The 23,533-nt window shown below is 35.9% G+C and overlaps 1 protein-coding gene across 2 annotated transcripts in view; it reads right to left on the bottom strand.

Annotated features, from left to right (window-relative positions):
- Window positions 1–1,785: 1,785 nt before the first annotated feature.
- The window catches only part of TET2 (tet methylcytosine dioxygenase 2), a 131,789-nt gene continuing 110,041 nt past the window's right edge, over window positions 1,786–23,533 (bottom strand). For both annotated transcript variants that reach the window (XM_060012834.1, XM_060012835.1), the window contains 5 exons: window positions 21,146–21,296; window positions 19,114–19,203; window positions 10,593–10,730; window positions 7,714–8,068; window positions 1,786–5,740 (listed from right to left, as the gene is read on the bottom strand). In XM_060012834.1, coding sequence (XP_059868817.1) covers window positions 4,284–5,740; window positions 7,714–8,068; window positions 10,593–10,730; window positions 19,114–19,203; window positions 21,146–21,296 — 2,191 coding nt within the window. In that variant the 3' untranslated portion in view covers window positions 1,786–4,283. The remainder of the gene's footprint in view (window positions 5,741–7,713; window positions 8,069–10,592; window positions 10,731–19,113; window positions 19,204–21,145; window positions 21,297–23,533) is intronic.

Genomic DNA, 23,533 nt, shown 5'->3' with positions numbered 1-23,533 from the left:
CATGACTATTTGACACAGTATGGGAAAGGGAATTCCCTTACTTCAGGCATGATGTAAATGATTTCCCTACCAATTTCGGAAGGGGTCAGGGTGAGGGTTGGAAGACTCAGTCTAAGTAGAACTAGTAACTGTGTTTGGTATCTTGTGTTTCTAGGAAGTGTTTCAGCAGGAGTGCACTGGGGCTGTGTGAGGGGTGATTGACATGACAGGGGAAGGGGTAGAGAGGAGGACAATGTAGCCTCCAGCTCCCTGAAGCCATGTGGGGTGGGTGAGGACATGCACATTTGTCTGGTGCCTCCCAGGCTACCTCTTCCCACTCCCGTTGCCTAACATTGCTTGCCTTTCCGATAGGCAGGAAGAGGCGTTTTCCTTGAAGAGTGGACTTGAGGAGGAAAATGAGAATCTGAAAGCAGGGCTGGCCTTAGACCTAAGCAGTATGAACTCAACCCTGGTGTCCCTGCTGTCACCGATAGCCCTCAGACTCTACACCAGGAGGGATGGTCAGCCTGTGGTCAGCAGAAGTGCTGTTATACCACTCCTGACTTACACTGGCTACACATGCAAAGTGAAGAGGCTAAACAAGCTTGAAAACAAAGTTGAATAACTAGAGAAATATTTTGGCCTTAATTATTTCGATGTTACCATATAGTTTGCTATTGAGAATAACCATTGGGCTTCCGGGCTTCCCTGGTGGTGCAGTGGTTGAGAGTCCACCTGCCGATGCAGGGGACATGGGTTCGCGTCCCGGTCCGGGAAGATCCCACATGCCGCGGAGCGGCGGGGCCCGTGAGCCACGGCCGCTGAGCCTGCGCGTCCGGAGCCTGTGCTCCGCGACAGGAGAGGCTACAACAGTGAGAGGCCCGCATACCGCAAAAAAAAAAAAAAAAAAAAAAAGAATAACCATCTACAAAGTAGCTTTAAAAAGCAATTTCTTTTCATTCCCTTTTGCCTCACCGAGGTGGCAGTAATTCAGGCAGTAAACAGAAACTTCAACAAGACAATACTTAGAGTGCATTAAATAAATATAAATTTTATTAAAAACACTCACATAGCGTTATCAGGAATGATATAATAATAAACGCTTTCAAATAACCTGCATTCATAACATTACAATACTTACAGTATTTATAACCATCCTCAGATTTTTACAGACAACCAAACATCTCATGAAAATGAAATGAAACTGTTTTTTAAAAAAGCATAGAAAAATGCACACAGATTCATTATATTAGTGTCAAACTGCAAGTTTCCTACACAAGTTAACCACTAGCTTTAGAAGTGAACTGTACACCACTGTGCGTCAATCAAGATGAAAAATTCATTCAAGTAAAGTTGACACCACTCAGAAGCATTTTCAAGTATGGCTATATAGTCAACCTGATATTCCTATATAAGCAAATTGGAGATCTGCTTTCCATTCATTCTGAGGCAGGTTTGATATTTACAATTATAGATCTGATATTTACAATATGCCACTCAATTTCCTCTCTTCCTCCCTACCTAACCTCTCCTCAACCCCCCAAACTATACTTCCTGCTCTTGTTGGCCAGCAGTTTGACAAATGACAGTGGAGGATACAGAAACCAAATATTCACTCGTATCGGGATGGCTGACTCAAAACCAACACATGTGCATGAAGTAATCAAATATGTGGGGTGAGATATACGGTATACGCAAAATATTAAAATCATGCAGTTTGACAAATACAAAACAAATGTTCTTGAAATGCCTGTAAATTGGTTACAGCCAAAAACTGGAGACATTTTTTTAAAAGACAAAAGCCAAGTTATAAAGATTTGACCAATAAAACTCAAAGGCCTCTGTTGATTAAGAATTTATTTGAAATGTTAGTAAGCAAAAATGTACACAGACTAAGACATAATTGTACAGCTGATTGCACACCATCCCCCTAAGTGTTTTGTTTGTGTAGAGAAGTCCTCATGGATCTGTGCCTGTATCGGTTACAGGATCAAAACATCTTTATTTAGAGAGTTAAGGACTCTAGCCAACAGTCACTTGCCAAACTCCTGCCTTACAATTTTCCCTTTATCAGCTCAGTGCATTCTATTTTCATGTAATTTTTTTTTCTGCTTGAAACAGTCAAAAGATTCTCCAAACTCTTAAAATGCTTTTCTTTACAATAAAAAGAGCCAACAGATTTACAAAATTAGTTTTAGTTACATCAGGACATATACAAGTAAAATAGGAGGGATTCAAAATAAAAGGGTTAAATCCCTGAAAAAGAATATATTTATTAACCTACAACAATTTTACATAAACACAGGTGACATGTTGGCATAAGGAGAACATGAGCTGAAATATCCCTGAATTTTTAGAACAAAAGGTTGAAGTTCAAGTTATACTTGCTAAGAAATCAAGTATTGAAAAAAGGTATGCTTTTTTTTTTTTAATAAAAAAAAGACTTGGAAAAAAATGATGGTACACAATGCTATAAGCTTTCACTCTCAGTTCAATATCCTATTGCCAAACTAGTGTTGAGGTATATGACAAATAGGAACATCACTCAAACCTTTAATGAATTCTTAGCTCACATTATGATATATAGCAGGCTGAGTAGCACCATCATGATGTGAATTCTGCTTCAAATCCATATATATATATATATATATATATATATTTAATTTCTTTTTACAGTACTAAAATACTAAAGCATTGCGTTAAAAAAGTTTTGTTTACAATTTAATTTACTTACTATACATCTCTTTCACTTCTTTATACAAATTAATGATTTAAAACCACCACAGCAAACCAGCTGCCTGTTTTTTTTTCTTTTAATTAATAGATTCACATGGAACTAACCCTGTTTATTAATCTTATGCAGGCATCAGTCTGCTCAATCTTCCTGGTAAAGAGGACACTTAAGCTAAGAAATGACAACATCACAACGTACAATTATCAACACAAAGGCAGCGCTGAAGAGCATACAGATCCATAAAATAGCATTGCTTAAGTGAACTAGCTTTGTTGAGTCTGTAGCATGCGGTTAATCACTACCTGCAGTTAACAGAAAATTCTTAAAACTCTACATATTTGAGCAATGAACTTGTCATACAATTTTGTACAAAACTGTTTTACAGTATAGCATGTGAGATGAGCACCAGAAAACATGTGTTTTGTGGACTAATGTATTCCCTTGAATCCAATAAGTCCCGTTTTGGATTTAACTGGCTGTAATAAAAATGGACACATTGCTCATCAGCAGATGCATGGCTAAAAGCAAAAATATTTTAAAAGCTTTGTTTCCTTAAAAAAATCAACTTTGCATTCTAAAATGAAAGTAAACTTTTTTTTTTTTAAACGTCTCAGTACCTTAGCATTGTTCAAGTTGTCAAAGCTTAGGTAGACAAAGTGCTTCTAAAACACCATTTAAAATATTTATAGATATACATGTTTGTGCACATATACATATTTGTGTGTATATATATATGTACATATATATGTTTATTGTCCTACAAGGACTTCACTGGATGAGCAAAATCCAGAGGCCTTTAAAATGTCCACATTTTAAAAACTAAGCTTGTGTAAGAATAGGTAATTATGATTAAAAACTTGAATGAAAAGGTATCCCCATTATTCAAGGGCATTGCAGTACACTGATAGCATCTTGATGATATAAAGGCATTAATTTTCAACTGTTAAAGACACCATTTTCTTAGCACCATTTCTTAGAACATCCAAACAAATTCAGTGTTTTGCTGTCTATTCATTTATGTTCCTGTAGCTATTTTGATAAATAAAAGTTAATATTAAGATTACAGTAAAAACTGCATGTTAAAAAGCCATAATTCCAGTATTTCAGTACATTGTATATTCAGCACCAGATGGTATTTTAAGATTCCTGCCCCTGTAATACTACAGTACTTGTTTGATTTGTGTTCCACGACTATGCAAACTTGGTATTATTAAAAGTGGTCACAGATGTGTAGAGCTGTAAAGGGGGAAAAATATCACATTTAAATATCATCTCGTCCAATAATAGAACCAGTGTTTAAAAATGTAAATTGTGGAACACTTTCTTCTCCACCTTCTTTTTGCATAGAATGCTTTGGTCTTTTGCCTAGATTCCATCTGTGACCACTTGGGAGTCAGTGGAAATTAAGTGCTATGGTAAGATGACCTCTTTCTTTGCTGGTGAGCTGAGGTTCCTCTCACCACATTTGTCAGGAATACTGTGTCCTTTCCCCACTGCCCACATCATGCGAACTACACTATGGACAGATTGGTTGTGGTCTTTTCAAATGAGGTAACCACAAGGGGCGACATCATATGTATCTGTTGTAAGGCCCCGTGACCCTAGTGAAGGCGTATGGAGATGTAGTTACTGTGGAGTCTGTGGTCATGGACATGGTCCTTTCCGCAAGGGACTTGATGAAGCGCAGGTACGTGGGCTCGGCAGGTTCATGCGGCTCAGTGGGCTCCCGTTTCACTTTTTTGCCGTGGGTTTTCTGAGGCACATAGTCTGGGCCATACTTTTCACACTCTTCCTCTTTCTCGCGGGCTTTCTCGGCCATTTTGGCTTCCCAGAGCGCCAAGCCATGTTTTGGCTCATTCATGCTCTTGTGCTGGTAGAAGACGAGTGAGATCCTGGTGGGGTGATTCCTGTTGGGATTCTTTAAAGGGGTGGTGGCGTGCAGCTCGCGCTTTGCACACTCGATGAGAATGGACCCATGAGTCGGAGCCACAGCCACTCCCCCAATGTCAGGGTCCAGGAAGCTCTGCTCGCTATCAGACCAGACCTCGTCATTGTCCTCGGCAGCACAAGGCTGCTTTTCCTGACTGCCAGCGTCGTGCACTTTGTGGAAGCCTTCTTGGACAGAAGCAGCTCCATCATGGTTAAGACCTGGAAGCGTCTTAGATAACCCATTCGCCGTGTGGGAGAGCACGTCATTCTCCTTGTTTGGGAGATGCAGGGCATGAAGAGAGCTGTTGAACATGCTCGGAGCTGCACCGTAGTTATGGATTAAGTGAGAAGGTGGGTGATGCTCACCATTTTTATAGTCTGTGTTTGGATTGCTCAGATTGGGTGGTAATCGAGAGGCAGCCCCCATGAAGTGGCCATCCATCTCATGAGCGGAATAAGGAGGAAATGTACCTACGTGGTGTACATTTGGTCTAAGAGTACAACTGCTGAAGGCATCTCCTTGTATATTTTGGTTTCCGTAACCTAAGTACTTAGAAGTAAAACTCTGGCTATTTCCGAACCTCGGCTGGTAAAGCGTATGGATGGGTGGTAGATTTAGCTTAGACAGAGGATCTTGGTTTGGATACCTGTATAGATCCATGGGCTGAGACTGGGGAGAATAGGAACCCAGATATTGGGAGCACTTGTCCATTGATATGTTTCCATTGCATTGATATGATGATGGATATTGGTTATTCTGATTCAAAAGCCCAGGGTAGGGGCTCATGGGATTAGAAGAATTCAAATATGAACCTGCAGCTTGGGATGAGGTGGAATAGAGGTTCATAGGGTTGGCGCCTCCATAAATATCTGAAGTGTGTGAAGAGCTTGGATAAGGACTAACTGGATTGGGCCTTCTCGTGTATAGACTGGTGGATCCAGAAGACGTGTAAGAGCTGACAGACTCTGACTGAGGGTTATCAGTGAAGGGGTGGTGTGGCTGCCCCAGCTGTGGTGGCTGCTTCGGTGGCTGTGGAAGCTGCTTCTGCAGTTGGGGCTGGGGCTGCTGCATGACTGGTCCTGAAAGTCGCAGAAGTTCTGTGGACAGGATAAGAGAGAGCGAGGACAAACACGCTTGATCAGCACTTTATGAGAACTAGGGAGGATGCCTACATGTATGTGAGAACCATCAGTAGCATTATGCAACACCCATCACACGAGGACAAGAGCAACGTCAGAGCTCTCTAATCACCGTCTGGCGTCATTTTTTGTGTCTAAAGCATTAGAAATAAAATGGCAGAGCACACAGCAGTACATTTTGGAAAATGGTGAAAAATGTAATAAAACATCCAAAAGCCATTCCATTGAGAGCATCGTGTTCTCTGGAGCTTCTGCGCGTTTGATCAAGCCACACTCTCTACTTGAAGTGCCCTGCCATCTCCCTGCCCTTCCTTGACACAGTTATGCCTTCCTCAAGGAAGCCGTCTATAAACCCAACTTCTAGTGCTTTCGTTATACTTCGTCATAGCCACTGCAAACATCAGTCAGATAAAGCAACAGTCATAACGTACTGGAATTATCCATTTTTAGTCCCCTCCTCACCTTACTGCAAAGTAGTCCCTTGAGGGAAAGGACCATGTCTTATTTTACTTTATTTCTCCATTGCCTGGCATGCAATCAAATATGTTAAATAGGTAACGTAGCAAAAAATTTGTTATGGAAGATTCAGCAATGCTATGAGAAAAAGAATGACATCCATTTAAATACCCAGAGCACCTTATACAATTGGCAAACGCTATTTCATTAGCGTGCTTTCCAGGAAGGAAATTAACACAGTTGTAGATACAACTTTAAAGGAACTTTCAGCTTTGTAAATGAAACTTTTAAAAGTCATACTTCTGTTTCATGACCACACTTAAAAGAAAGAGTAATATGAGATGAGAACGGATAAATGGAGCTGCAGTGGCAGTCCTGAGAACTGAAACAATCACTGCAGAGGCCAGTTAGAAGGAAATAGACACAAAGTTCTAACTGATTGTACTTTATAGCTAACTTAAAGAGATATCAGGGAGTGGATAGGATTTACTTCTCTTAGTGTAAGTCAACCAATCAACAAATGTTTATTAAACATCTTTGACATATTATTCTAAATGAGTTTTATCCTTAAGCTTCAAAACCAATCAGTAGGGAGATTTGACTTTGTGAAGCAAAGACGGTTGGTTCTAAGCAGAGCATTATACTAATGCAAAAGATATGCATTTTTCTTTTGTTAATAGCTAGGCCAATACCATCTCTGAAATTTGGATATGGACATCACATTGTATGATTTCTCCTTTTAGAGTCTTAACTATAGACAAAGCAAGAAACAGAATATCTACTAGCGTTGATAAATAATGCCCTATTGCTACTACTACAGATGTGATCTATTTTGATGAGTAAAAGCTTTTTAAGAGCTATATGTGGATTCCCCTGGTACACCTCAGCCTCAACATGGCTAAAGAAAGGTATCTTACTTATTCTCCTGGCCTTCCCTCATAAATCTTATTTTCAAACTTACCTCAATAAATAGTACTGTTTTAATTATCTAGGCTTATAACTTTGGAGTCATCCTTAAGTATTTTTTCTCCTTCATTCTAATGGTTTGTCACCATCGTATTGATAATCATTTTGGAAGAATTCGCTTCTGTCATCTCTTGCTATATCTTCATTGCTACCACCAAAATTCAAGCTCTTATTACCTCACTCTTGGTTTACTGCATCAATCTCCAAACTATTAGTTCCTCTGCCTCTAATTTGGCTTGTCTGTCATTGACAGATTAACACTAATTTCACCATATCACTTACCATAAAACTTTGCCATTTATTATAGAATAAAATCCAAACTTCTCCCTCACACTGGGGCTGATGCAATACCTCACTACCATCTCCAAGAACAAAGCCTGGGCCTTGCTACTTTAGAGAAAATTCTAGTACAGAACTAAGACCATGATCGAACATAACCTTCCAAAGTTAACAATGTTCGTTTTTAAAATAAGTGTCACGTGGCATACAGTGCTTCACATTAAATTTACCTGCCAACTGTTTCACCTGGCTTCCATTTTCAATCTGTTTGGTGCGAGAGGAGGCTGACTTTTCCTTTTCATTCTTATTTGTGCTGCTCTCCAAAGAGGAAAGCTTTTCAGCCGCAGCTTTCTTGGCTTCTAGTTTCCTTTGTCGGCATGTCTTGACTGGCTCTGCTAACATCCTGACTTTCCGTCGAAAAGAACTCAGTACCTGAATGGCACCATTTCGTTTTTTCTCCTCCTGAGCTTCTACGCTCCCAAACTCATCCACATCAGAGACTTTGTAGAGAGGCAGAACGTGGAGCTGCTCATCCTCAGGTTTTCCTCCAATTTCTCGATTGTCTTCTCTAGTGAGGGTGCATACCTGGCAGGGAAATAAGACAGCACAGACTCAGTTTCAGTCCAGATGACAGCTGGTGTGTGTGTGCGTGTGTTTTCCCTTCTCAGTATTTACATTTGTGGTGCTGGCCTAGTGGACCAGATTGGTTTGTTAACCATAAAACCACGATTGTCTGTTATTAATGAAAATTGCATCAAAATGTACATCAAGATAAACAAGTTCATGTTGACTTTTTTTTTTTTTTTTTTGGAATCTATCAGGAACCGTTACAGTCACTGCAGTGACACTGTTCTTCACATACATTTCTGACTAAGGGAAGAAGCTTCAAAAAGCAGCTACAAGTTTCCTCTACCAAATGACTTCCTCTGCTTTTGGTAACATCACATTCGCCTCATCTCATACTTTGTACACAAAGAGATTTCACATCTTTCCTCACAGCTAACTCTCCTTAACTGTGTTTAAGAAATTTCTACAGGATACCAAAGTGAAATCTAAATAATGTAAAATTGACGATGTGATTGATACAGGTAATATTTAAGTTAACACTGCTTCTACCTTTCTTTTCCCTCCTCTGTACTTTATGAAATCTAACTTACTGTTTCTCTTCTCACTCATTTCTCTTCTGAAAAGAAAGAAAAAAAAGCTACTTCTGCTGCTTTGATAATTTGATGGTACTTTATTTCTTTTGTTGGCCACAATCACATTGGCTTTGATGAAAGATTGTTTGTTGGTTTTAAAATACTAGCTTTTAGTATTTAGTGTTTTTAATTAACGGAGAAAATGCGACCACAGTTACTTAAAACCCAAGGTAATACAAAATCATTGAAAGATACTCTTGAAAGGAATGTGATGATTACATTAGATTTACCTTTATAAATAAGTTTAACATGCAATGGTATTAAAATGGGCATTTCACTTCGTACACATAAGTCTTCCCAAATCCTTGCCTCTGAGCACTTGTAACCTTTTCCCACAATTGATCCCTACTCGCTTCTACCTCTCCAGTGCTGCTTTCCATTTCACCTCACAGAATCTGTGACCTATCAGAGACAAATTCCCCTTCAATCAAAAACTTTCTCATCCTCTGCCCACTCTCCATCACCTTGCTGGAGAGAAACCTGGTTCTCTTCAAGACCTACTGTAGCTCCAGCTATCATTTATTTCTTCTACTTCCCAGAATCTAGCACAACCTCCAAATGATGAGCAGGTGTTCAACACCTGGTGAGTGATGGTGTTAGATATTGTGGATGATAAGTCTCATGTTTGTTCTCCTGCATCAGAAATCAGCAAACTAGGGCCTGTGGCCAAACTGCCTTGCAGCCTGTTTTTGTACGGCCAGTGAACTAAGAATGGTTTTTTTGCATTTTTAAAGAACTTTTTATTGAAAAAATCCCAAACAAAGAATATGACAGAGATCCTATGTGGCTTGCAAAGCTTTTAACAGAAAACTTTTCCAGCCCCTGCTCTAGACCAATACCTTCTTTGTTTCTCAACAAAAATTTCACACCAGATTCCTCGAATTAATTCCACTACTGCCTCCTATCTCTCTGAATTCTTTTCTACACTATAATTTAACTATAGTGCCTGCCTTCTATTTTCCATGTTAGGTCTCATTGGTCATCTTCCTCAATTACATCTGTATCCATGTTGATAACTCATTAGGTTGATTAATTTACAGTTTCTGTACTTGAGCTTTTTCGTTCTTTATCTCCACTCTGAGTCATCTCTTTAGGTGCAAGGCCACACCCTGGGTTTTGATGGTACGCAACACTGCTCCCCCCTAAGATGGATCCATTTTCTCCCCTTACCAAAGCCTTCAAATACAAGGACCAATCCATTTTACCCACTGTAACACGTACTTACAACGGGTTCCTTTGCACTTTGAACCTTCTGTAGTAGTTGGTGTGACATCGACGATGCATTTTTCATTTATACTTTTCTCTGCAGGCTGGACTGGTACCTTAGCTCGTATATGGCTTTTTGCTTAACTGATTATAGCCTACTAGATATCTGACAGTGAATTTTGAAAGAATTTTTTTGGGCATCTGATTGTAGCTGGAGAGCCTTAGTCACTGGTTTAGATTAGCACCAAGAATTTCCATGTTTTTTTTTTTTTTTTGCGGTACGCGGGCCTCTCACTGTTGTGGCCTCTCCCGTTGCGGAGCACAGGCTCCGGACGCGCAGGCTCAGCGGCCGTGGTTCACGGGCCCCGCCGCTCCGCGGCATGTGGGATCTTCCCGGACCGGGGCACGAACCCGCGTCCCCTGCATCGGCAGGCGGACTCTCAACCACTGCGCCACCAGGGAAGCCCAAGAATTTCCATGATTTTCACATGCTTGTCAATACAGTTTTCCACTAATGTGACATGCCAACCTGTTATGAGAGTACTAGTTATGCAAAACAAGGTCACCTTGCAATAGCAATCATTCATGAAAACACTGTTCTCTGCAGGGACACCGGCAGAAAACATATTACTCTAAATGCTGCTAACTTCCAGTCCTCTACTCTTCAACAGGACATGCTGCTAACCTCTCCTCGCACCACTTACCAATGTGCTGCCATTCTGCATGTTGTGCAAGTCTCTATGGGCATGAGCACAGAAGTCCAAACATGCAGTGACCCCTGAGAATGGACGGCCTTCCTTCAGACCCAGACGGCACTCTGGTGCTCTGTGTTCATATTCAATCTGAAAAACGGAAGCGAGTGTGTGACTGGGGAAGTACTTAGGCATTTCAAATCTTTAGGCACACATTTGACAAAAAAGTACAGGACCTGTGTACTGAGCAGGTCAAAAAGGTTCCTTAGTATTATATTTTATATCCCCAAATACAATGGAATGACACAAAATAGAGCAAATGCCTTGACACAGTAAAGTTATTTAATAGTGTTACTGAGATATAATTGACTTACACTTTAAATATATGCTGTTTATTATACTATTTGATTATATATATATATACACACACACATACATAAACATACATGAAACCACTACCACAATCGAAATAATGTACATATCTATCATTCCCATAAGTTTCCTCATGCCTCTTTATAATTCATGCTTCCCACTTTGTTCCCAGGAAACTACTGATCTGCTTTCTGTCACTAGAGATTATTGTAGTTTGCATTTTCTAGAATTTTACATAAATAAATCCATTTTGAGTTGATTTTTACATAGGGTGTGAGATTAAGAGTCAAAGAATTTTTTTCCATATGGATATCCAACTGTTCAAACACTGCTGGGTAAAAAGTTTACACTTATCTCATTGGATTGCCTTTGTTGAAAATCAATTGACCATACATGTTGAATCTATTTCCAGACTCTCTATTCTGATCTTTTGTTATGTAATGGTGTGCTGGTGTGTGTGTGTGTATGTATGTGTGTATATGCCAATAATCAACTGTCTTGATTACTAGTAAATGTGGATTTGTAGTAAATCTTGAAATCAGGGAGTATAGGTGTTCAAATTCTGTTCTTTAAAAAAAAGTTTGACTATTACAGGTTCTTTACATTTCTATTTATTTTAGAATCACCTTGTCAATTCCTTCAGAACACCTGGTGAGATTTTGATAGGTCATGTTCTGAATCCATTGATTAATTTGGGGAAAACTGAAATCTTAATAATACTTAGTCTTGTGATCCATGAACATGGTATATCGTTCCATTTAGGTCTTTTATAATTTCTATCAGAAATGTTTTGTAGTTTTCAGTGCACAGGTCTTGTACATTTTTGTCAGATATATATTAAGAATTTCATATTTTTGATGCTATTTTAATTGTTATTGGTTTTCATTTCAATTTTTAATGGTTTATTGCTAGTATAGAGAAATACAATCGATTTTTGTATTTTGCAACTGTGCTAAAACATTTATTAGTTCTAGGAAGTTTTTTGGTAGACTCTTTGGGACTTTCCACACACATGTTGTCTGCAAATAAGGATAGTTTTATTTCTTCATATTCAATCTGTATCCTTTTTATTTTCTTTTTCTTGCCTATTTCATGGTCTAAAATTTCCAGTTAGATGTTCAATAGAATAAGATACAAGGATATATTATACAGCACAAGGAATATAGCCAACATTTTATAATAATTATAAATGAAGTATAATCTTTAACAATTGTGAATCATTATGTTGTACATGTGAAACATATAACATTGTAAATCAACTATACCTCAATTTAAAAAATTAGGCTGTCACAAAAAGCTTGCTGGCAAGATGAGAACTATTCTTGAAAACATCCCTTGAATTTTCTTAAGCAAACATTCATTTGATAAAGAGTAAAAAGTATTTATTTTTATTATTGTATGACAATTGTATATTAAATTTATGTTTATAAATATGGCACAGAGAACATCTTCAACAAATAGCAAAACCTACTTGAGAAGTTAAAAAAAAAGATTTTAACTAGAAGTGGTGAGAATGGATATGCTTTTCTTGTTCCCAATGTATAATGTGTTCTTTAAAAAAATTTAGCTTTCCATTTACTGAGTTTTCACAGATGGCAAAGCCTACCTTAGGTAATAGGCATGATCCCATCACAATAAAATAGCATTAAAAAGTTTCATGTCACAAAATGGAGCAAAGAAATTACAGTTCCACCTAGCTGAGCAAGTTAAGGAATGAAATGCTTCTTTAACTTGCTGCTTTACCATAAAAACACTAAACACTTTAGTTCTTCACCATTATGTGTGATGTTAGTTTTAGGTTTTTAATCTATGCCCTTTATCAGGCTGAGAAAGTTTCCTTCTATAGATGTTAAATTTTGTCAAATGCTTTTTCTCTATCTATTGAGATAGTTTTCCCCATTATGTTGGTTAATATGGTGAATCACATTGATTGATCTTTGAGTGTTAAATGAACCAGCTGCTCCTGAAATAAACTCCATTTGATCATAATATATTATCCCTTTTACACATCGTTGGATGTATTTAGATGAAATTTTGTTAAGAATTTTCACATCAGTATTCATGAATATCATTGGACTTTATTTTTTCTTTAATGCCCTTGTCTGACCAGGATATTTCCAGCCTCATAGAATGAGTTGGGAAGTACTTACTCCTTTGCTACTGTCTAGAAGAGTTTCCATTGAACTATTCTTTCTTTCTTAAATAATGAGTGAAATTTGGAAGGGAAATCATCTGGGCCTGGAGTTTTCTTTTTGGGAAAGTTTTTAATTACAAATTCAATTTTTAAATAGATATAGGACTATTCATGGTACTTTTTCTTTAGTAAGCTTCAGTAATTTGTGCCTTTCAAGGACTTTGCCCATTTCATCTAAGTCATTTATTTTCATAAAATTTTAATAATGTTTTCATTATTATTCTTTTACTATCTGTAGGATATATAATGGTGTCTCATCTTTAACTCTTGATATTGACAATTTGTACCTTCTCATCTGTTCTTGAACAAACTGACTAAAAGTACTAGCTGTTGGTTTCACTGATATATTCTGTTTTCTGTATTCTATTTCATTGATTTCTGTTCTTATCTTTAGTTTTTCCTTCTTTCTGCCTTTTATATGGCTAAAGTTGCTCTTTTTCCAAGCTTCATAGGATATAAACATAGATCATTGATTTGAGACTTTTATATAACATTTCTGATATAAATGTTCAATGCGATAAATCTTTCTCTAAGTAAGCTTCATAGCTGCATCCCACACATTTCAATGTCACATCTTCATTTTCATTCAGTTTGAAATACTTTCTCCCTTGTGATTTATTCTTTGGCCCATAGGTCATTTAGAAATAAGTCACTAAGTTTCCAGATATTTAGGGATTTTGTAGGTATCCTTCTGGTACAGATTTTCAATTTAATTTCATTGTGATCAGAGAACATATTTTTTGGCTTTTAAATTTATCAATACTTGTTTCATGACCCAGAATATAAACTGTTTTGGTAAATCATCCTTGTATATTTGAAAATAGTTAATTCTGTCATTGCAATGGGGAGTTCTATACATAACATCAATTTTGTTAAAAGTGTTGTTCAAGTCTTCTGTCCCCTTACTAATTTTCTGTCTACTTGTTCTAATGGTTTGAGAGAGATATATTGAAAACTGACTGTATCTGTAGCTTTGTTTGTTTTTAGTTGTATCAGTTTTTGTTTAATAAAATTTAAAGCTATTATTAGATGCATAGGTAGGATCATCATATTCTCTTGCTAAACTGACCTTTTTATCATTATAAAATGATCCTCTTTATAATACTCTTTGCTATGAAATCTACTTTGCTATTAATATCACTCCAGCTTTCTTTTGATTGACATTAGCATGGTAGTTCTTTTTTTTTTTTTTTGCGGTACGCGGGCCTCTCACTGTTGTGGCCTCTCCCGTTGTGGAGCAGAGGCTCCGGACGCGCAGGCTCAGCGGCCATGGCTCACGGGCCTAGATGCTCTGCGGCATCTGGGATCTTCCCAGACCGGGGCACGAACCCGTGTCCCCTGCATCGGCAGGCGGACTCTCAACCACTGGCACCACCAGGGAAGCCCAAGCACGGTATTTCTTGGTTCTTGCTTTTTTAAATATCACAATTGTTCTGTATCAATGTGATTATTCAATATCACAAGCTCTGCCTTTTAATTGGGAATGTTAAAAAAAATTATATTTAATGTGGTTTTTGATATGGCTGGGATTAAATATACCATTTGCTATTTGTTTTGTATTTGTTTTAGTTTTCTTTTAGTTCCATATTTTAAAATATGTTTTGGGATTAATTCCATTCTCATCTCTTTACTGGGGGATTACTTACACATTTTTTGTTAGTGGCTGCCTGCTTTAAGGTTTACAGTGTAGTGTACAGTCTATATTCAAATAATATACCATTCCATCCATATATGACATAAGAATCTTACAACAGTATACTTCCAATCCCCAAGCCTCTGTGCTATTTTTATATGTTATAAATCTTAAATTACATTTTTAATATATTTTAAAATAACAAACTATCTTGTAAAGAAATTTTTTAAATAAGGGGAAGAAGTCTTTTTACTCGCATATCTACTATTTATGATGTTTTCATTCCTTTTTGCCAATCTAGATTTCTATCGTATCATTTTTCTATCAGAGGGCTTCCTTTAACGTTTCTGAAGTTTTAGTCTGCCGGTGGTGGTAAATTATTTCAGCTTTTGTATGCCTGAAGAAAAAAAATCTTTATTTTTGTCTTCACTTTTGAGAGTTGTTTTTACTGGTTATAGATTTGTAGATTGATAGTCTTTTTTTTTTTCTTTCTGTACTTTAAGGATGTTCTTCCTCTTTTTTCTTGCATCTTTCTCAGACTTTAAGTCTTGTGTGTGTGTCATCCATTTTTTCCCTATAAGTAATGTCTTTTTTTCCCCCATCTACTTTTCACATTTTCTCTTAATCACTGTAAGCAAGTTGATTTTAATGTGATTTTATATAGTTTCTTAATATCTCCCACCACCACCACCATTTGGGGCTTGCTGAGCTTCTGGGATGAATGGGTTTATAGTTTTGAACAAATTTGAAAAATAATTGGCCATTATACTTAAAAATATTTTTCTGTCCTCCTTTTGGGACTCTAATTACACACATATTAGTGTAATAATATTGTGCGATGATGTGATCTAGTTGGCTTTATTCTGTTCCTTGAATAAAAATGTATACAAAATCTAGCTGGTCCTTAGACTCATGCCATCTCATAAGAAATACCATGCAGGGGTCTGTGAATGGATTACTGGAAATTTATCTCTATGTCTGGAAGACAGTTCTAAGTGCATGGCTTTCTGATGGTGTAAATCTGTGCTGTTCAATACGGCAGCTACTAGCCACATGTAGCAATTTAAATTTAAATTAATTAAAATGAAAAGTTCATTAACTCAATTGCACTAACTGCATATCAAGTGTTCAGTAACCCCATGCAGCTAGTAACTACCGTTCTGAACAGTGTAGACAGAAACTATTTCCACTGTCAAAGAAAGTTTTCTTGGTTTAAAATGTCATCTCCACACATGACGAAAGCACATGATTTTGAGATTTGAGCCTGCTAATTCAGTCCTAAAGTTTAATGGTAAGATAACCATAGAAAAGATAGATAGAGAAATATAACTCTATTGGATAGACATAAAGGATATTTAAGTTAAGAAAACCTATATGCTAATTCCATGGAGCTAACAGAAGAAATGCTGTGAAGACCCAATGAAGCTTAACTTCAGCAATAAGAAGACTTTATGAAATCAAGGAACAAAGCAAAGAAGAACATTCATATATGAGAAATAAAGGTACTATATTCAGTTGGGGGAAGGAGGCAAATACCAAATAGTAGACTTCCACAGCACCTATAACCTTGATGTGTTATGTATACTGTAGGAAAAGATCACATGGCTGTTTTCTGGGGTCTCTAAACCATGTTAAGACATATGGATAAACTTTCCAGTAGTACCTACCATGCAATATAAAAAACACCTTATTCGTTCTTAGCCATCAGTTGATTTAGTTTATATAGACATTACATTTATTTTTTAATGTATGAATGTATGTATGTATTTAAATTTTATTTTATTGTGGTAAGAACACTTAACATGAGAGCTACACTTTTAACAAATTTTTAAATGTACATTATCGTTGACTATAGGTACGATTTGTACAGCAGATCTGTCGACCTTATTCATCTTGCTTAACTGAAACTTCATGCCAATTGTTTAGTGTATCTGTCTACACATTTACTCATATACAAATATTAAAACACATCTAAGGAATTATACCTAATCATCTTGTTATAACTTAAAAACTTGGTGGTACCTTCATATTTTAGATATTCCAGGTTCAGGAAATGCATAAAATACTCCAAACAAAAAGTAATGTAGAATATAAATGCTTAGATAATCAAGTTTGTATGAGATAGTCTATAATAGGAATCAAAGGAGTAAGAACATCAATGCTTGTTGTTCTGTCCCTTTCCCCAGTTAAAGCCATTTGATTAATAGCCCCTATAAAAAATTCACTCAACAGAAAATGGCCAAACTTGAAATCTAGCAACATAGACTCAATTTATTTTCTTTTTATAGCTTGATTTATTATTTTGCTCACCAGAATTATTTTACAACAGTAGCAAACCATTCCTTATACTTTTCTGTGACACTGATTAAAATAGGTAAGGTTGTAAAAATAACAATATTAATCCCACTGTTATTAATAGCATTTAAAATAATTTTCATAGACATTAACATATATCTCTAAATATCTAGGTTGTGACATAAAACAACTTATAAAGAGACAGTCATTATTAAAGTTGCGTCCTTTGCTCCCACTTAAAAAAAAAAAAAAAAGAGGTTTGGGGAAAATGTTAAAGTCCACAATGGAAACAAGAATAGCTAAATTGTTGGCTAGAATTGGTGCCCTGTCTGTCTCTGCTATGTAGACTAATCTAGTCCCCTTATAGTCTTTAACATTATTAAGTAAATGACAATGTTTGCAAAATGTGTCATACGTCACGCTTTCCCGTACCCATACTGCTGTGTACTCTGTTCTGAATACCTTCTCATCACCTCAAGCTTTCCTCCATCTATCAATCTTCCTCTTCCTCTTAAATCTTTAACCTCTCCTATTCCATTGCTCCTACCCCCAGTCCTTCCTTCACTGGTTTCTCTTCCCCCACTCACCCCTAAAATGTTAAATATTAAAATCATTAGCCCCTTCTCCTCTTTGTAATCTTCACTCTGAAAAATTGTATTTACTACTAACTATTTCCTGCATTTTGATAATTCCCAAATCACAGTGCTAACCTGGATTTTTCTCCCGATTTTTCTTTTAATTATCCTAGAAGTATGTCAAACCTAGCACGTCCAAAATGAAATTTGTCATCTTCTCCTTATCTCCTCCAAACTTAGTTTTCCTCACTGATTCCTAATACTAATACAACCATCTGTCCAAGCCAGAAATTTGGTGGACCCTCAAATTCTCTCTTTTGCTCGTTCTCAAATCTGATTGGTCACTAAGTTTGTAAGTTCCACCAAATATTTCACATACTTATTTCATTTTCTCTATCACTACTGATATTTCGTTAAATTAGGACCTTACCGTCTCTTGCCCAGTGATTGCAACAGCTTACTTCTCTAATTTAATCTTCTATAATCTAAGCTGTATTTCATTTATTTGGTTTGAGTGACCTTTTCAAGTTAAATCACTTCACCCTCACTGTCCCCAATATACACTTAGAACACCCCAGTGGTAGGCCTCTTACCTATAAGATAAAGTTCAAAGATCTTGTATGGCCTCCAAGGCCATTTGTGACCTTACATCTCTACTTTCAGGGAGAACCTTTTTGTTCCTTCAGAAATGTGCATACTCCTATCCCAGCTGTTATCATGTTTTTCTATAGCTGGCATTTTACATATCTGTCTCCTCTAAGGAAGGAGTTTTGTGAGGACAGAGAATCTGCACTGCTCATCTTAATGTCCACAGTGACTAAACACAGCATCTGGTTCATAACAGGCTTTCATTTAGTGCTTTTGCTGTTGATGTTATTGAAACAGTGTAGACTTCACAGTCTTTTGCCTCCTTCACGAGCATTTCTGAACAAATCACCTGGCCTTCCATATAGGTATAACCCAGCACACACTTAGAAAATAGGAAAGGAAAAAGATAAAGGAAAAATCTAGCAAAATCTGACATATCTCGACACATGTATATACACTTACAAAGTAGTACACCCATAGCTTTACATGTATAGACTTGCTGTGGAAACAGTTAACAGGTGGTTAGAACCTATAGTATGAGCCATATAATTGCAATTAATCACTAAAGTCTGCTTACAGAGATAAAATTATCCATATGAGAACAAGATTAGTAGGTAAAATAGCTTGTGAGCCTTAAAAGCTCATTATCTTTACAGATTAAAAGACCAAAAATATACTCTTTTGGATGGTGTAGTTTTCATATATCAAATATTCATATATCAAAAACAGAACACTGCAGTGGTTTCAACAATTAGGAAGAGAAAAAGTTAGAAAAATAAAGGAAAATCGTTACTTCAAAAATATTTTTGGAAAGATAGGCCACCAATAATGAGTAAGTAAAGTGTTTAATCATAGTCAATAACTGTTTAAACTTACCTGATTATTATATGCATCGGGTGCAAGTTTCTTGTATGTTGGTGCCATAAGAGTGGACAGGTTTTGTAAATGAGACTCCAGTTTCTCTTCCTGTATAAAATGAATAATTCTACATATTAAATTCTAAATCCATTCTATCCATATATGAGAGAGGCTATCAATTAGATTTTTTCCCCTATATCTTAGATCCAAATCACAAATATATACTGTCTCATTAAATATCGGCTTGGCCAAAAAGTTTGTTCGGGGTTTTCCCATAACATTGGCCAACCCAATAACTAAATATCATCTTAACGTGACTATTTCTAAGTGAAAAGCATAGACCTATTTTTGTATGTGTTGTTAAATGTCTAGCTCTTTGGTATTTACATGAGATTAATCAATTTTCTACTTTGCATGCAGATATTTGGCATTTTATTAATATAAGTCTATGCTGGTAGTAGGATTAGGAGAATGAAGCCATACGGTCTTTAAAAGGTCACATTCTCTATTCTTCTCCAATTAGTGGCCGAGGAAGATGAGCTATTGAAAGGATTTGTTTTAATCTATTTCTAATCTTTATATTTTAAATGTTTATTAAAAATAGCATTACAAAATTTGAAATGATCACTCCATAGAACTAAAAATTACTATGTGATTCAAATATGAATAAAACCCTAAGAACTATAATGTGGTATATATGAAAAACTTTGTAAAGTTTACTTGAGAGGTATATACTTCAGGTATATTCGCCCCTACCCCCAAGCAAAGAATATGCTTTTTTAAATGGTAGGGGATGATACTCAGTTGTTCTATTCATACTTAGAAGTTCTCATTTCACATTGATATTTCTCTAAAAACCTTGGGAGATGTAAGCAGCTGGCAGAGGTATACTTGCTTGCATTTTAGAAGGTGAGGAGGTTTCTGACTGGAGTCCTCCTACCTAACAGAGGGAGGATGTCACTAGCCATCCCCTGCATTTGTTTACATGAAACAGAGTGATAAACATTTATGAAGTAGTGGAGAAAATGCTCTCCAGTGTGAAAATTAAAAGTGTAAGACAGTAGGCAAAATTGCTATTCATTAGGTTTATCAAATATTTGTGTTTTCTTATGCAAAGAGGATATCTAGCACATTAATACAGCTTATTAAAATGTTACGATTCTATGAAAAATTTATATCATGACTTGAAGAGCTTTTGCACTTTATTAAACTTCCACTTACTATTATAGTCACAAATAATAAAGCTAACAAATTTTTCAAAGGGACATATAAAAATTATATCAATAGTATAATTGCATATTTCAACTGCATTTAAAATTTGAAAAAAATTATAACATGTATAGATTTACTAAAAATTTGATCATATATGAATGCTAAATATACTGAGGTTTTCTGATTATTCAATTAGCATACTCTAGAATACCATGCTACACAAAAGTTGTTAAACGTGATACTGATCTACAAGTTATATTTTGAGAAATATATATTCTAGAGAAGGACAAAAACCAGTGATGTCAATGAGAAATCAATGTTCATTTATTTCAACTACACCTTTATATTAAAATCTAAATATGTTTTAGTTACTTGAATGCATTTATTATAGTAACATTAAGGCATCAGATCTCATGGGTTGAAACTGTGACTAGAAATGGACTTTTATGAATGTGGCAGTCACGAACATGATTTCTATAATTCAGGTTCAAAAGATGAAAGTTCTAACACTGAAGTAGTAATATTTAGTTTTAATATGGAAATGACAGCTGTGTGAAACTCTGGAGTTTACATAGAAGACAAACAATAAGTGTAAAAGGCCATAAGTATAGTTTATGTTGATCAAACTTTATTACTTTAGTATCACATGGTTGTTATTATGCTAATTTTATAAAATATTATTGTGTGTGCCTACCGTTTAGCCAAAATTTTACTGATCTATCTCTGAGATGAAATTCTCTGTTAATGAGAGTTTGAGTATATTATATTGTTCACTTCATCTGTGCTCATCAATTCTCCATGAAAAATAAACAGATTATACATCAGGAAGTAAACAAACCTCTTTTGGGTCATCCCCAAGCAGCTTAAATTTTCTTGGGATCTTGCTCCTGGCAAACTTACATCCATTGTAGTACATGCTCCATGAACAACCAAAAGAAAAGGAGGCACCACAGGTCTCTGGGTCCAGCCCCTGACAGGCACACGTTCTCCTGAGAAATCAAAGAACCAAGTTCATGACTATGGAGAGCACTGTCCAGGCTATAAATCTCATATTCTGGGTGTCTACATTCCAAAATGAACGCAAATTAGTTTTGAAAGAAGTCTAACTCTATATTAAGCTGTGCCACAATCACATTAGAAAAGAACTATTTCGATTGGCTTTAAAAGACAACTTGAACAAATATTTTATTGTAGTATAATACACACAGAGAAAGTACACATAATTTTATAGCTTCTCATCACTCACAAATGAAACATACACAAGTGAGTGCCACTCAAACTAAGAAACAAAACATATACTTGCACCCCTAAATCCCGTCTTATATTTCCTTCCAGGCATTGTCCTCCTAACAGTAACTTCTGTCAGAAGAGATTAGCTCTGCCTACTTTTATCCTATATAAAATATACTATATTCCTACTGAATATAGTGTATGTATGTGTGTGTATATATATATGCCTATTTTTATACTATATATACTATAAACCTACTGAATTTGGTGTGTATGTGTGTATATAAATGTGTGTGTGTATATATATAGTTTTGCCCATTTTTATACAACGTATAGTATAGTACACACACATATGTATAGTTTTGACTATTTTTATACTACATATAGTATGCTATATATTTCTATACTGTAGTATAAAAATAGGCAAAACTGTATGTGTATATGTATATATATGTACACATATACATACACACACATACATAACATACACATGTATATGCAGTTATCTAGTATAAGCTTATTTGTGTCTTCTTTTCTTCAACATTGTTTGGAATATCTATCCACATTGTTGCATGTAGTTATACTTTATATTGATGTATTTATTCACTGAGTACAGTTTCTATTATATGGATATGCCACAAATTAATCGTTCCATCATTGATGGGCATTTGAGTGCGTTCTAGTTTTTAGCTAAAATACAGTATTGTGACTTCACATCCCAAGTCAGTTATATCCTAAGGGCAATAGACAAACAAGCAAAGAAACCAAACATTAAAAACAGGATAAAACAACCCACTAGGAAAACTATATTCAGTAGGTATTTTTTCACAGCTGTACTGAGGTATAATTGACAAATAAAACTGTAAGATATTTAAAGTATACAACGTGATGATTTGATACAAGCATATATTATGAAAGGATTTTCCCATCAAGTTAATTAACACATCTATCACCTCACATATTTTTTTTTCTTGCAACGAACATTTAAGTTCAACTCTTTTAGCAAATTTCAGTTATATAGTAAGGTGTTATCAACTATAGTCATTAGATCCTCAGACCTTACTCATTTTATAACTGAAAGATTATATATATCCTTTTACCAACCTCTCCCTATTTCCCTCATCCCCCAGCCTCTCACAACTTTTCTACTCTGTTTCTGTGAGTTTGACTTTTGTTTTTTTGTTTTTGATTCCACATATAAGTAATATCAGGTATCTGTCTTTCTCTGTCTGGCTTATTTCACTTAGTATAATCCCCTCCAGATTCATCCATGTTGTCGAAAATGGCAGGATTTCCTTTTTTAAAAGCTGAATAATATTCCTCTGCGTGTGTTCACAAACCACATTTTTATCCATTTATCCATTGATGGACACTTAGGTTGTCTCCACACCTTGGTTACTGTGAATAATGTTGCAATTGGAATGCAGCTATCCCTTTGAGATAATGATTTCATTTCCTTTGGATACATGTTAAGAAGTGGATTGTTTGTTTATGTATGGCTCTCCTGACCTCACTGGACAGCAGTAGTCTTATTTGTAGTAATGATATTATTTTGAAATTACTTATGTATGTTGTGACATGAAGAAAACATTGTTAATGTCAAAAATAAGAATTTCAGTGTAAGATGAAATAAGTCTAAAGATAAGTAAATACCCTGTAAAATCCTATGAACAAGAAATAGTATGAACTCACGATATGAATTAAAAAGCTCAGATTTTCTCTTTCAAAAAAAAATTACTTCCTATATCAGTCCACTGAAAATGCCTAAAGTAACAATATCTTTGTAGCGATGGGCACATCTGGACACATACTGTGATCTCTAAATATCATTTCTCATTGAAATGAATGTAGGTTAAAATCCATGAGGGTTTTTTTTTTCAAATGAGTTAATAATGATACCAAAAAGAAAGAACAAACTAACTGATCATTTTTGGATGGTTACAAAGGCAAATGGAATCCAGCAACCTATACAAAAAATATACATTATGGCCAAGTC

The sequence above is a fragment of the Delphinus delphis genome, chromosome 5 (genome assembly GCF_949987515.2).
Source record: "Delphinus delphis chromosome 5, mDelDel1.2, whole genome shotgun sequence".
In the NCBI taxonomy this organism is placed as follows: domain Eukaryota; kingdom Metazoa; phylum Chordata; class Mammalia; order Artiodactyla; family Delphinidae; genus Delphinus; species Delphinus delphis.
The sequence above is the reverse complement of the archived record's forward strand: the minus strand, read 5'-3'. Positions and strand labels throughout refer to the sequence as shown.